The sequence below is a fragment of the Myripristis murdjan genome, chromosome 3 (genome assembly GCF_902150065.1).
Source record: "Myripristis murdjan chromosome 3, fMyrMur1.1, whole genome shotgun sequence".
NCBI classification, from domain to species: Eukaryota; Metazoa; Chordata; class Actinopteri; order Holocentriformes; family Holocentridae; genus Myripristis; species Myripristis murdjan.
Genome location: NC_043982.1, coordinates 17,527,718 through 17,541,004, shown reverse-complemented (window position 1 = coordinate 17,541,004; position 13,287 = coordinate 17,527,718). Strand labels below are relative to the sequence as shown.

At 41.5% G+C, this 13,287-nt stretch overlaps 1 protein-coding gene across 1 annotated transcript; it reads right to left on the bottom strand.

Moving 5' to 3' along the window:
- Positions 1 to 1,979: 1,979 nt before the first annotated feature.
- On the bottom strand, positions 1,980 to 12,404 carry LOC115356387 (interferon regulatory factor 2-like). Its single transcript, XM_030047532.1, has 9 exons — positions 12,326 to 12,404; positions 12,026 to 12,116; positions 11,680 to 11,779; positions 9,357 to 9,536; positions 8,874 to 9,056; positions 8,605 to 8,657; positions 6,237 to 6,330; positions 5,842 to 6,011; positions 1,980 to 2,026 (listed from the first exon to the last, which is right to left on the bottom strand). Exons 2-8 carry the CDS (start codon positions 12,113 to 12,115, stop codon positions 5,875 to 5,877), a joined length of 837 nt encoding a protein of 278 aa, XP_029903392.1. The 5' UTR covers position 12,116; positions 12,326 to 12,404; the 3' UTR covers positions 1,980 to 2,026; positions 5,842 to 5,874.
- Positions 12,405 to 13,287: the final 883 nt, after the last annotated feature.

Sequence of the window (13,287 nt, the reverse complement as noted above, 5' to 3'; positions counted from 1 at the left end):
CTACCAGTATAGTGCTACTGCTAGCTGTAAGTAGCTTTATCCCCGTCGTACAAACTAGTTTTTGACAATTAAACTCCGATCATGAGTGTATCAGCAGTCTTGTTGCCAGAGGGACTCCACAAGTCTCTGTTGTTAGACTTCAACATTTTCTCTGGTTTCTCTTCCCTGGTACAGTCTGCCGTGTCATCCTTGTTAGCTCCTCCTCAGACGTCTTTCCTGTTTATCTTCTCTTTGTGTGCTGTTAGTCTGACAGTGCTTCTCGCCTCACTTCGTTTCAGTCTCATTAGTGTAGCATCTGCTCTCCTTGCCTATTGTGTTGAGAGGCTTTTCCCACCTGATGTGTGTGTTCATTACTGCTGTTTCAGAAGTCATTGTCAAAAACTTGGTGACGTCTGTCTGCCACACTTTTCTGCACTAGATCCCTCAGATCCTCATTCTCCTTTACAAACTCTTTAACATTGCTGCTTTGAGCTCTAATCCATGAGGACAGAGCACTGCGGCCATTCTGATGGCCTTTATTGAACCACATCGCAGCATCTTCTCTATCTCTTGAGCTGTGAACCTGCCCTCTTTGAGCTCGATGAGACAGGCCGCGGAGCATCATCTGTGGCGCAAGCTATGTTCAGTTTCAGTATTTCGTAATTCCTCTACGGGGAGACTGGTGTCAAAGAATCCGGGTGTGTCGGTGTGATCTGTCTACCTTGAAGTGTTGAGCCTCACACTTCCTTGTTACCGAGCTGGAAGAGCTGCCAGTAACAAACAGCAGACTGGTGTTTCCTGTGCTGTTCGTACCTACTCCTGTTTTCCCCAGCAGCACCTTTTTTACTAATTTTGAAGCTGTGAGAGGAAGTAAATTAAAATAATTTAACATAACTGTACAACTTTAACAAGATATGAGTTACTTGTGGCTTATGTTACCTCCAAGCCTAAAATGAGGATGGAGAGGAAGACAAGCATTTATAAACATACAGAAATAAATGTAAAACTTTAATGTCAGCATGAAAAAATACAGTAAAATGTGGGTATTTGCCAGTGTCTTGAGAAAACTTGTACTGTGGCCAGTTAATCATGAAAATAGTAACAGAAAACAGAAAAACAAAATACGAAAATCTTAATTTAGCATGTTCACAATGAGACTTATCAAATAACACAGAAAGTGTTGACCAGCCTTCAGCACTCTTGATGCTCTTGAAAAGCAAGAGGCCAAAGATGATTGTTGATCCCTCTTATTTGGAAAGTCCTGTGCTGGTATTGTGAATGTTGAGAGAACATGAGAATGTTCTCATTTCTCAGTGGAAAGTGAATGTTTTGTTTTATTATATATGCCTATATAATAGCAATAGCCATCATAATTTGAAAACATTCACATATCCCTTGTCTTTCCTGCTCAAATGTGTGTGTAGCTCATGCTATTTTACAGTGCTTGACCATATCACGATCTACTCAGGTTGCACTTACATAGTACAGCCAGCAGGTGGCGCTGGTTTAATATGTTACAACATTTATGTGCTGGTTGAAAAAAAATCTTTTTTCTTTGCAATATACTCAGGGATCAAAGTCATATTGTTGGATCACTTTGTGAGTTGTGTACAAAGAAAAGGTTATTTACATATCTTCTTTCACACATTACTAGTGAGGTGGCTCTACCCTGCTGGTGACAACTTCTTAAACATACATTTGGTTTACACGCTCTCAATACCTCCATGAAAATGTCAACCAAATTCAGAGTAAAAAAAATATTTTTAATCCAATGAATGAAAACAAAAGTGACAGCTCTTTAATAATAATAAGTAGCCTGACTGCTGACAGACAGCAAAAACAAATTAAACAAACATTTAGTCACAGAAAACACAATACATATGCAGGGTGTCTACGTATTGTTCGATGCATATGCAATGAACTGTACTGGTTTTCACATTATCCGTCTGCAGACTGATTCACAGCAAACAGGGATCAGAGAAAACAGGCTGCACCATCTGTTACTGTCCACAATCATCCTCTGGTGGGACGAATGACTTCTGTAAATCTGAAAATGTGAAAATAAAATTAGGTATAACTGCATTGTAGAGCAGCTTTGAAACAAAACTGTTCAGTCCAACAGTCCAAGCTGTTGTCTCACAGACAAAACTATGGCGGTGAAAGGCCTTTTTTATTATTATTTTATTTATTATTATTATTATTATTACTATTATTTCTCTGTTGTCAATTAATTGCCTGTGGGCAGACAAAAAACTTCTGTTAAAGCAGCAGTTCACCTGACAGGTATGGCTTGCTGGTGTTCTTCAACAGGAAATACTCCCCGGTGAAAATCTTTGTTCCCTTGGGCTTATTCCAAGTTTCTGTGTCATTATTTCTTTATGCCATATGTAAATTTTCACCTCACCATGGCAACAGATGTAAATGTCCAACATCCATGGTGTCACCACATTGCTGTGCCAGAACATTACTTTTTGTTTACAACAATACAGCTAATTAGGATTGACTTGGCACACATCTAATTAGCCAATATTAACATTAGCCTGAGATAGGCTACGCAATATCTTGCAGTAATTTTTCAATAACTTTAGCAGCATGGTGACGGCTTTAATTCATTTCATGTGTTGACTTTAACTTCCCCCTTCATTGCGGATGAGAGCTGTGCACACCGTGACAGAGAGATCCACCCGACGGTCAGGTGCTTGTTTTGTTGTTTGGAAGTTTTGATATTCAAGTTATTCAAGTTATGCAAAAAATTATTCTGCCGTCACAGTGACATTAATGAACCCTGTTGCCTTGCCAAGGTGAAACACCCAGAAATACTCTGATTTGCCAGGAACCAAAGGCCAATAAAGGCCCACACTGATTCTACCCATTCAATTTCTCTGATTGTGACAGACTGGAAATGAGACAGAAACTACCTGGATGGATAGACTGTACTAATGCTAAGTGGGAATGTATACAGCCTATTTTTTTTTTTTTTTTTTTTTTTTTTTTTTTTTTGTAGATTGGGTGAACTATCCCTTTAAGCAGAGATACAGCCTGTGTGTAGGTTCATATGCTATATGGACAAATGTACTGGTACACATCTCTTAATCTCTGAATTCAGGAGTTTCATTCAGTCTCATTGCCACAGGTGTATGAAGCAGTTAGCCATGCAGTCTGCCTTAACAAACATTGGTAACACTTTACAATAAGAGTACAACAATTAACGTTAGTTAATGTTAGTTAATTCCATAATGGTTAATGAACTGTCAATGATTATTATGGCATTTACTAATGTTAATAATATCTACAATAACCCTTAAATAACATATAAACTAATACCTTAGCATGAATAGCATTAGTACATGATTCATAGACACATTAGTTAACAGTTAGTTAACTGTTACTTAATGTTTATTACCTGTTACTTAATGTTTATTACGGCATTAACTAATGTTATTTGTTGTAATCTTATTGTAAAGTGTTACCCAAACATTTATGATAGAATGGCTCGTTCTAAAGCGCTCACTGAATTTGAGCATTGTACTGTAATGGTAATGTAATAGGATGCCACTGTTGCAACAAGTCAGTTTGTGAAATTTCTTCCCTGCTAGATATTCCACCATCAGCTGTAAGTGGTATTATTGCAAAGTTATTAGGAACCACAGCAACTCAGCCACCAGATGGGAGACCGCAGACCGCGTAAAGTTACAGTTAAAGTTAGAGTTACAGAGTGGAGCTGAGCGCTGAGGCTCATAGTGTGTAAAACCTCCACTGACTCAATAACTGCAGAGCTCCAAACCTCCTCTGACGTTAACATCAGCACAGAAACTGTGTGCCGGGAGCTCCATGGCATGGGTTTCCATGGCCGAGTAGCTGCATGCAAGCTTTGCATCACCAAGCACAATGCCAAGCGTCAGATGGAGCGGTGTAAAACATGCCACCACTGGACTCAGGAGTGATGGAAACGTGACAAACTGCCGCATGCAAATCAGATGCAGCGGTGTAATGCACGCCGCCACTGGACTCTGGAGCAGTGGAAACATGTTCTGTGGAGCGACCAATCATTCTTATCTATCTGATGGTCTAATGGACGAGTCTGGGTTTGAAGATTTTACCAAGACATTTAGGACAATTCTGTGCTTCCAAACAAGTTTTGGGAAGGCCCTTTTCTGTCCCAGCATGACTGTGCCCCAGTGCATAAGGCTGGCTGAGTTTGGTGTGGAAGAACTGGCCCACACAGAACCCTGACCTCAACCCCATCCAACACCGAGAGTGAGTCAGGCCCTCTCATCCAACATCAGTGTCTGACCTCAAAAATGCTCTCCTGGATGAACAGGCAAAAATTCCCACAGACACACCCCAAAATCTTGTAGAAAGCCTTCCCAGAAGAGTGGAAGCTGTTCTAGCTGCAAAGGGGGGACCAACTCTGTATTAATGCCTATGGATTTAGAATGGGATGTCATAAAAGCTCCTGTGGGTGTAATGTGTAGGCGGCCCAATGTTTTTGTCCATATAGTGCATTTTGTCTTTCAGTGGCTGACCTTTTTCACAGCAGCCATTTTGACATGACACAGCAGGATAAACACAGGTTCAGTTTAGCTCCAACAGAGCCATGAGTAACATCTGTGCTTACACTGCTGTTTCATGGCAAAGCGGTTGCTGTGAAAAATCTCCATTGTGGTCAAGTTTCCTGGTGCAGAAAATGTAAAGGCATTGTTTGACATTGCTTTGCTTGGCCTGAGGAGTGTTGAATTCCCCAGCAGCTGTAAACGGTTAAAGCCCAGCAGCTTCACCTCTGTCTGCTGCTCCTCACACAGATTCTGTTTCATCACCCTCGTTGCTGAGTAAACATAAAACACACAGCGGAGCAACAACTGACCCTGCACCGCCCTTTTACTGCTGAAATGTGATCTGTTTACTCCGCAACCTGTTGTGTGAGCTTGGCAGTATTTTGGTAAGAGTGTGACAGTGAGATACGGTGAGCTGAGGTGATGATGACAGATGTAAAGCTTGGCTTGGAACAGGATCTTTATCCCAGCATGTTCGGCTCCACACTTTTACAGGCTCACACGCGTTCCCAGGAAATCCACGATGGTCCAGGGCTGTCCTACAGTGAAACCAGTGTGAGGCACTTGTGAGGGCTCTCTTGCTGACTTTTATGAAAACCCTTCATGAAAACTTTCCCCACCAAGTCCACAATCCGTCAGACTTTGCTTTAGGGGACTTTCCACAATCCATTGTGTTGTGATGTTAACCCGGCATGAACGGAGATGGGAAATCCCAGTGTAAGGTTAAATGGATTAAGAAAATAGTGGTATTTCATCCATATTTATGTTTGCATGGTGAATAATTTCATCGGTGTCTTTAAAACACTTAACCAGAGAGAGCTTGGAAGAGAGTCCACTCACTGTCAAGTCAATTCCTGTATCTGTGCCACATGAATGCTCTGCCGCTTTTGGACACACACCCATTTGCATGATGTTCACAACACCAACAGTAAAGTGCTGCTTAAGAAAGTTATGTCTCCATCTTTCTGCTTTTTTCTCATTATCAGTGATCCAACCTCCACATACTGAACCGGAAAGTAACAAGCTCTAAAACTCACACATTCACTCACACATTTATGCTGCTTATGCAGGAGAAGTCTCTTAAAGTCTGTGACAGGGCCTATGACATTTACGTTTAGGGTAAACACTGAGACTGAGCCAACGATCAATTTCCTGTCAGCCTTTTTTTTCTCTCATTTGTCTCTTTCAGTGGCCAGCACACAGATAAACAGCATGACACACTGATGGGATAGGAAAAACCCTGAGAGTCAGCAGGAAAGCCAACATGGAAAGCTATTATTGGCATTGCCCAATAGGAGCTGTTGCTTACCAGAAGGTTTGGTGGTTGCTGTTCGTTGCAGAGCTATGGGGTCAGTGTTTGCTGAAGTGTGGACCAATCAGAGAGCTCCTTGATGTAGCTTTGACCCAACAGATCGCTGCTTTCTGCCCAGTGTGCATAGCTTTCTGCATGCAAGGTGCAGAGGTAGTCGTCACCAGCACCTGGGAGCAGAGGACACACACACACAGAGGAAAACTATCATTTGTTAGATGTTGTTAGTTGTTGCAAGATAGGACTGATTATTATTACTATTTATTTATTTTTTACAATTTGCAACACAATTCAATAATGTGATTATTCTCTCTCTCTCTCGTTCCCTCTCTCTGTCTCTCTCTCTCTCTCTCACACACACACACACACACACACACACACACAAATGATCATACAGTGCCAGTGGTCCCAGCAGAGTGTCTGTGCTCTCCACCCTTTCTGCTCTCCGGTGTGGTTCCAGAGTTCAGTACTGTTCAAATGGTCCATCAACTACAGGAAACAGTACACACACACACGACAGACAGAGAGACAGTTAGTCCTGTCCTGGACCTCAGTGGTGTTCAGTTGATCCATGATCAAAATACTCATCATGCACTTTATATAAATAAATATGCATTTTACAACTCTCTGTTTATGACTGATGTAATGGTTCAACCTGTAGGACGTTTATGAACAGTTTCACGTTTGCTGTTCTAAAACCTGCTGTCAGGTCGGTTTTGCACAGTTTAAAAAAAAAAAAAAAAATCTAGCTGCATCTATAGCACTTTGCTTTGAATGAAGAGTGGAACAATGAAGAGTGAGTTGTAATCGTGCAGAAATAGCCTCTATATTCTGAGGAAAAATGTGTCACAGCATTTTATCACCAAGTGATTGCAGGGAAGTTCACTGGAAAAAACAACACAGTGATGTGTGCCCCAAAAATCTGTCTGCAAAAAAGATGTCATGGCTTCCTTACCATTTAAAGTATTGGTTGAAAGGTTTTTTTTTTTTTTTTTTTTGGCATTAATATGTTTTCTATTCAGTAGAGGCAGTAGAGAGAGACAGGAGAGGCAGGGGTCTAAGCATGGTGGGACAGCTTGCAGTGTGGACCAAGCTGATGGTGTGTCAAAAGTGGGACAGAGGTTTAGCTAAATTAGTGCAGCGTTCTTATTTCAGGAACCAATCACTTTTGAGGCTGCATTAATTATGACTTGTCCACCTCTCTCTCCATGCACAGCCAGGAAATGCCAAAATAAAACTCGTGAAACTTGTATTTTAGCTGATAATCTATCCTTGTTTAAAAAATGTTTTATTCAGTCTCTTTTACACTAGTTTTGTCCTTTTGGAGAAGTCTACATTTGTAGGTGAAGTAACAAAAGACTGCTGTGTATCTGTTATGCCCTTAAACTTCTTTTTCTGAGTTGGTTAGTTTTACCAAAGGATGGTGTGAAAAGTTGTGTGTAATTTGAAGTACTTTTAAAGATCGCTACTGTATTGGGCTGAAAGAAACAAGCCTATTGTGAACCACAGTGGACACTTTCAGATGCAACCGATTCATGAATGCGGTGTGATGCCATCTGGATTTTTTGCATGTAGTAGAGCTTCATGGGGCGACATAGGGTGCATACTGCAAGACTGCAACGTCTGCGATTGGTCCACTAGACCGCTTTGTGCCGCTTACATGTTTTGTGAGTTGATTTCCACTGAGAGAGAAAACAACATGATGCTAGCTGTTGTCTATATTCAACTGGCTGGAACTGAGGAGGTTTGCAAATATGTCAAATTATACCAACTATGCAAGATGTCACTAAATTCATGGTGAGATTTATCCTGACTTTAAGATATACCAGCGGTGGAGTTGAAAACATTTGTGTATAGCCAACGTGAGAGTCAAATAAAATAGTAAGACAGTCTGACACTATACTTAAAGAGCTTGAGAAAAATCCCAAAACATTGCTTTGGACACTGCTAGTGTGCCACAGTGAACTCTCTGAGAATATAAACAATGTTGCTTCCATGTTTATCTGTGCTTCATTTGCATGGAATTAATAAAAGTCTTGACCCTGCTGTCCGGTGTGTCAGGGATGAGCTCAGTGTGCACACAGTTTCTCCAACGTAGAACTATACATGTTCACACTGGCGAAGGCTAGAATTATGAAGCTACTGGGACACTTCAACACAGAAGTTTAATTTGACCTTAACCCGTACAGAGGTTCACATTACCTCCTCTACATTCCTCTTCCACTGAACAGGCACCCTGACCAACCAGCAGGAGTCGCTAATACAGAAAAAGGGACTCGCTCTCCTACCAGTTTCCCAACCATGAGTGTACAAACGTAATCATTTGCACTTGTAGTGACGCCAAACCAGATGCACTGCTTCCCAGAACAGAGCCTGGGTCCCTGCAGTGATGGACAGGCGATGTTGCCACTGTGCCACCTTGCTATAAGCTTGCACAATAAACAACAACTGGTTGCGTAGCTGCCAGCTGATCGCCAGCTGACTGAAAACACAGCAGGCTGCTCTGCTTTGCAGCTGCACGCCTTGCTTTGCTCAGCCTTCAAACATGTCCTGTGTGGTTGGGCGCTAAGACATTCAGGCAGTAAATCAAGAAGGTAACAGAACAGCCAGAAGTCAGTCAGGCAGCCCAGTGGCAGGTTGTATGTGAGATAAAACACACAAACTTCAGTTTGAGGACAATTCATCATTCCATTTCAGTCATTCATTCATTCATTCATTCATTCAGTCAGTCAGTCAGTCAGTCAGTCAGCCGTGCTCTGGTACCTTAAAGACAGCCTCAGTCTGCTCCTGGTCATCTGGCCTGGCCTCCCACAGCCCTGCACAGCAACAACAACCAAACTCTCCTTATCAGGCTACAGGGCAACATCACTGTCAACATCATCGGACCATCAACAGAGACAACAATAACTTAAAACTGGTGACATAGCAACCAACATTACTAGCATGTGAAACAGCATCAGTAACAACAGTAAAATAAAAAAATAAATAAATAACTAAAACATCATAAAACATTACAGCATGTCAGCTCTCACCATGTGTCAGAGTGTTGCCGTGTATATCTTCTGCAGGCATCGCCACCTTCTCTGATGGGTTTAAGGTTCTTGTTGAGTCTGAAGTGTGTTTTGCTGTGGTGGGCTGTGAAATGTGTGTGTCATCATCTCCTGATGCTCCAGGACTCATTTGTGTTTCTCTGGGATTTCTGGACGATCGCAGTCCTGAGGGAAATGGAGAGGAGAGAGTTTTTCTCATCTATTGAAAAATGATTTCCAATGAATTTTAGATTTTTTTTTTTTTTACTTGGCCACTGAAGGCATGTCAAAATCTGTGATGGGTGTGCTTGCTCGGTTATTGTGTGCTTTGTGAGAAACATCTATCCCTCATCCCTGTGCAACCCTCACCACCTCATACTTTTAAAAGCCCTGGAGAGGGGAACATCTGTGGATATGTGAGGCCTTTGAGAGACTGTGTCATTATGCGTGTGTGGCTGAATCAGTAAACATACATGTGTGTCTTACCTCTCCTGCGCCTGTGTGTTTGCATGTTGGGCAGCATCCTGTAGACCCTGTAGGCATTGCTGCCTCTCTTCCTGCTGTGCTCCCGCAGCTCACAAATATCAGGCAAAGAGTTCAGGGCACAGCGGAAATTAGCCTTCCATGTCTTTGGGTCTGGCTTGTCTTTGCCGGGATGGTACCGCCCTGAAGTGGACAAGCAGACAATTAAACATGGGTATAAATGTACATGTGCATGTAACTCTGTGTGGTTCCAGATGTTTCAGCTGGACTAGTCTCTGCCTTGATAGGGCCTGAAAACAAATAATTCAGAAACAAAAATGAGTTTAATCTAGAAGTTCATCTTGCCCAGTCTTATTCTGCTTAAATGTTGGAAATTGCAAAACTGTTCAGTAAATAGTTTGTATGTAAACAATGGCTACTGAAATCAAATCTGCTTTTCACCAAGAGAGACTTTAGACTTACCCACATTAGATTTGGGATTGCTTGCTTAAATGTTCTTGGTTTTGTTTTTCCAAAAAACCAAAAAGCTATTACCTCATCTACCCAGCTTCACCCATCTTTTACCCCCCCCCCCCCCCCCCCCCCCCCCCCCCCCCCCACACACACACACACACACACACACACACAAAAAAGCCTTTTACAATGACCTCATCACGTTTATTGAGTTCATTCCCATATTTAGCTCCACAAGGTAATAAAATCACCACAACTCAACAGGATCCACTATGGATCATTTACATCAGACAAAGGCAAACAAGAAGGACAGGAGTGCTGAGATGTTTTACACACATCATTAACACTTCTCATATGCAGAGACAGATCTTTGTCACTAAAACCCAAAAGAGCTACTCAGGTTTTGCGTCATACAACGACCTTTTGAGCTCCTTACTGATTTCACTATTTGAAAGGCTTGGCTTACACATACTGATGGTTGAAGTTATTTTCTCTTAAAGTGGCATTATTGTTTTATATATTGCTATTACTTATTACTATTTGTTTGTTATTTGAAATTAGTTGAATTTTAAATTGTATCTCCCTACTATATCTACAAAGCACCTGGTGTTTGCACATTTGTACTTTGTAGCTTTTGAAGATCTTGTGAAGAGCAGTCATGTTGTACTTTGGCAGCAATGTGATTCCTGCAACAGCAACTGGACCTGAGCTTTCCCATGAGGTGATCCTTCCCATGACTGGAATGTGATGCTTATGTGTGTGCAAGTGGGCTGCCGTAATAGTAAATTTTTTTAATAACAACAACAAACAGTAACAATTACTCAAACCAATGTAATGAAATCGCAGATACACTGAATAAATATGTGATTACCTGGTAAAGGATAACAGCATCAAAAATCATTTAATATATAGATCGCAATGGCATTGTGAAGTTATTTCTGTGAATTAAAGGTGCAATATGCAAAATTGTCATGGGTCAGTTTTAGATGTGCAGTGTGTTACATTTGATGGCTGTGTCTACAAGGTTCTCACCATCAGCCTGCCAGGTAAACGAATGCATGGTTTCCATAATCGGGTGAAGACAGCTAGATTTCTCCTGGAGGAACACAATTACTGGGCAATATAAACCCTGACTTGGATTTGTGAATGCAGATTGTTATGTGTGTATTAAATGTAGAAACTGATTAATAATGTGTTTACTCAATAGGTTTCTGTCAGTTGAGAGTACGCGGTCCTTGATTCAATCATCTCTCAGTTTTGTACACCATGAAAATGAATTGTGCACCTTCTGTGAATAGCCCTGCTGGTGACAGTATCTATTAAAAATATCCTTCCCGTGATGACCTCCATGTGAAGCTGCCTTACACCGGTCCTGTATGAGGATGTAGTGTAACTCAGCGCTGCTGGCCAGAGAAGCAGAGTGACAACAGGAATGTGGTTGATCTGGAAAGACGTCAGCTGCTCCTCACAGAACACTTTTGCCATCACAGATAGAGGCATCAACACATCTGATCAGGATGGCCCTCATAGTTTTTATAATTTATTGAGAATATTCAAAAGACTAAAGCTACCTGACACCAAATACAACTCATCACAGTTAAGGGTAATTTTGCATAATGTACCATGTTTATTATTGTTGTTGTTGTTGTTGTTGTTATGAAAATTAGTCTGTGATGTAATTGAAATAGTTATGTATTTACTGGCCTTGTCAAAGCCAACTCCCAGAGGGCTGAGGTGGGCTCTCTGATGACGAATGGACCAGAGGGGCAACCGACCGGAACATACTTTCGCTGAGACTGTTTCTTTGTGTGTGTGTGTGTGTGTGTGTGTGTGTGTGTGTGTGTGTGTGTGCGTGTGCGTGCGCACTTTTTACCAGTGTGCATGGCCCAGCTCCTGAACAGTGTTGCATCTTGGTCGATACTCCAGCCATGTCGAGCTGCATGTTTCCAAGGGATTTGGAAGACTTGTGCTGACTACAGAATAGAATAGAATAGAATAGAATAGAATAGAATAGAATAGAATAGAATAGAATAGAATAGAATAGAATAGAACAGAAAAGAATAAAATAGAGCAGAATAGAATAGTTACACCCCATCACCTAAGGTATTATGCCACTGATTTTGATTTTGTCCCATGTACCAGTGATGCTGTACTGCAAAGAGGTGTGTGTGTGTGTGTGTGTGGTGTTGGTGGAGGTGTGGGGAGTGGGGTGGGCGTACCTGGTCCAGCCAGCTGACTCCTGGATATTTCCCTGACTGGATCTGCTCCTCTAGCCACGGCCGCAGCCTTAGACGACCAGACTGTTGCATGCTGCATGTGTGCACATGCACACGCACACACACACACACACACACACACACACGCACACACACACGCACACAAACATTTATATTCACACATCCTATCATGAGGTACAGTGATTATAAATAGGGTGTTTTCTAATGTTTTGACACACACGCAAACAGGAAGAAAGAGGGAAAAAAAAGCCCAGGCAAAGAGAGGAAGGACTTCACACCTACCTTGGTAGAGCCCCAGTCAGGCGTGCAGTCACCGGTGTGTAGATAGATAGACAGACAGGTAGTCAGTCCAGGTGCTTTCCAAGGCAGACAGGCTTTTCAACACTGACACCTAATTTCAGATTAAATCAGATGTTATTTCAGGCCACCGTCCCTCCTCAGGTGTTCTTGTCCAATCACAAACCTCACAGTCATGATGTCATTGGTTCTCCTCCAATGACGTTTTGCACGGCTCAATGGGTCCTCCAGTCACAGGCCCGGTATCTGCTGTTCTCCTGAGGTGAAAGGCTGGGCAGGAGCAGCTCGTGGGCACAGGAAAACATGGGTAGTGTTTTGGGAGCCCTTGGACAGATTTTTGATACTTTGCTTGCAGTTCTGTATGCCAGATGTGAAAAAGAAGGAGAAACACCTCTGGAAAGACTTCCTTAAAGGTTTGGTGAGCAAAAGATGTACTGAAAGGTCTGAACAAAACTCACTTTGGTTCTCTTTGGTTTCATTTTTGGGAGTGGTTGGTTTCATTTTGGGGAGGGGCTGGGGGTATGATTTGTATGATTTTAATAATTGTATAAATAATTTTTTTTTATCATTTCTTGTAAAAATTTTCTTGTGTAGTAATTTTCTGTTATTTTTGGCAAACATTGTAATAATTTTCTTGTAATTTCTTAATTTGTTTTTATTTTGTTTCTGTTAATTTTTTGTATGTGTTAAAACTAATTATGAGGCTATTTTCTGCTAATTTTCTTGTAACTTCTTACTAGTTTCTTACGAGTTGGGTCATTTATTTTTTTCTAACTTGTTGATCACATTTTCTCCCATGTCTTCAAAGAAATCAAGTGAATTTGCTGAGGATTAAAAGGGGTAAATGGTTGTGAAAGGTGTCTGAATGCAGCCCAAGGCTTTCACAAGCACTGAAACACAACAAAAAAAAATCTATCATCAGCCCAGCATCACTGATCTGACCCTAA

What these genes read in the sequence shown, in the direction of transcription:
- LOC115356387 (XM_030047532.1), bottom strand. Translation starts at nt 12,115, where the DNA reads ATGCAACAGTCTGGTCGTCTAAGGCTGCGGCCGTGGCTAGAGGAGCAG. An exon ending in AGACTGAGGCTGTCTTTAAG is followed by an intron (nt 6,331 to 8,604) that starts GTACCAGAGCAC and finishes TGTTTCCTGTAG; the next exon opens with TTGATGGACCATTTGAACAG. An exon ending in CTGCTGGGACCACTGGCACT is followed by an intron (nt 6,012 to 6,236) that starts GTATGATCATTT and finishes CTCTGCTCCCAG; the next exon opens with GTGCTGGTGACGACTACCTC.